Here is a 1,555-nt window from a genome sequence, read left to right as displayed (position 1 = left end):
CCATCTACGGAGAGGAAGAGTGAGGGGAGGGGGGAGTACCCACTGAGTTAGTCCATCTACGGAGAGCAGAAGTGAGGGGACGGGGGAGTACCCACAGAGTTAGGCCATCTACGGAGAGGAAGAGTGAGGGGAGGGGGGAGTACCCACTGAGTTAGTCCATCTACGGAGAGCAGAAGTGAGGGGAGGGGGGAGTACCCACTGAGTTAGGCCATCTACAAAGAGCAGGAGTGAGGGGAGGGGGAGTAACCCACTGAATTCAGCTATCTGTGGGTTTTAGACTTAACTTTGTCAAGGGGAGTGTCCTTAGCAATGTCAGGGGAAATAACCATTGAAGCCACTCTTGGAGAGTTGACTAAATAATGTCAAGGAGGAGTAACTGATTGAAGGCAAATGCAATGAGTCGACTTACATATATCAGGGAGGTGTAGAGTGAAGAGATACAAAACACCCTTTTCAATATTAACAGGCAAGACTCTAACAGGTGGACTTTGCAATGGTACATTAATGTTGTGTATAAATTTAAAAAGTGAATATCTTGTATGCAAATATTTTTTAGGTTATTGCTGTCAAAATAATTTCCCTCTCCACTGCTATATGTATACTTAAAATAATTCTCTGGAAAACACTGTCATACAGATCTGTACTTACATAGTGGAGTCAGGATAGAAGCCAAGTTCTGAATCAATAGACATCTCCCCTGAGCTAGGCAGCATAAGTTTGTAGAAGATGTTGTGGAACATCATATTTATCATCATATTTATACATGTATTTGTTTCAACACTGTTTCCATTATCAATGACGCACATGTTGTGATTACTATGACAGGCTTTGTTTTAACTGTTGTAGATAAACTTTGACACAGCCACTATTCCGTACCACCTGAATGTACACCAAAAGTTTGGACAAGTGTGTCTTGGTTTCTTGACAGAGGATAACTGGTCCCCGGCAGCAACATCTATGGAGCAGATTGTCAACGCCCTGTTCTCCTTGCTTGCTCGGCCAGAACCACAAAATTCAATGGACCATGAGCTACTGAACCAGTACACCCATTACCTGACAAACTATGAGCAGAAAGCGCGTGAAAGTGCGAAACGCACACCTCGTTAGTGTCTGAAAATTAGCCTTCCAGACATGTGACTTTTGTATTGATACATTTGACAAAATATATTAACTCAAAGATGCAGTCCTACTGATTGTTGGGATAGTTCATCACATAAGAGATCTAAAGCCTTCTGATTATGTTTCAAGTATCACTTATTAATTAATGAGTTAGGCTGCTCATCAATATAAAAAGAGCATAAGTTGTGACATAACTGTCAAACACCTTCCCACAGATAAAATATAGTAAATATATACTTTATGCCAATCAGTATAGTCTCATGATCTCACAAGACTGTTTTCCAGTGTTAAAAATAAAATTTCAAAAAAATGAGAAAGTGTACACATTATATTTTGCTAATAATGTGTCCAATGCTATCTGGTTGTATGCTGTTGATGTTCCCTTTTGGTTACGTCAGATAAAAACCAATGTAAGGCATGATAAATCTGTAGTCAA

The 1,555-nt window shown here is 40.1% G+C and overlaps 1 protein-coding gene across 1 annotated transcript in view; it reads left to right on the top strand.

The window, feature by feature from the left end:
• LOC110463061 (ubiquitin-conjugating enzyme E2 4-like) overlaps nucleotides 1-1,431 on the top strand; it is a 7,488-nt gene extending 6,057 nt beyond the window's left edge. The window contains exon 5 of the mRNA XM_021517398.1: nucleotides 847-1,431. Coding sequence (XP_021373073.1) covers nucleotides 847-1,107 — 261 coding nt within the window. The 3' untranslated portion in view covers nucleotides 1,108-1,431. The remainder of the gene's footprint in view (nucleotides 1-846) is intronic.
• The last annotated feature ends 124 nt before the right edge of the window (nucleotides 1,432-1,555 follow it).

The sequence above is a fragment of the Mizuhopecten yessoensis genome, unplaced genomic scaffold (genome assembly GCF_002113885.1).
Source record: "Mizuhopecten yessoensis strain PY_sf001 unplaced genomic scaffold, ASM211388v2 scaffold10863, whole genome shotgun sequence".
NCBI classification, from domain to species: domain Eukaryota; kingdom Metazoa; phylum Mollusca; class Bivalvia; order Pectinida; family Pectinidae; genus Mizuhopecten; species Mizuhopecten yessoensis.
The sequence above is the reverse complement of the archived record's forward strand: the minus strand, read 5'-3'. Positions and strand labels throughout refer to the sequence as shown.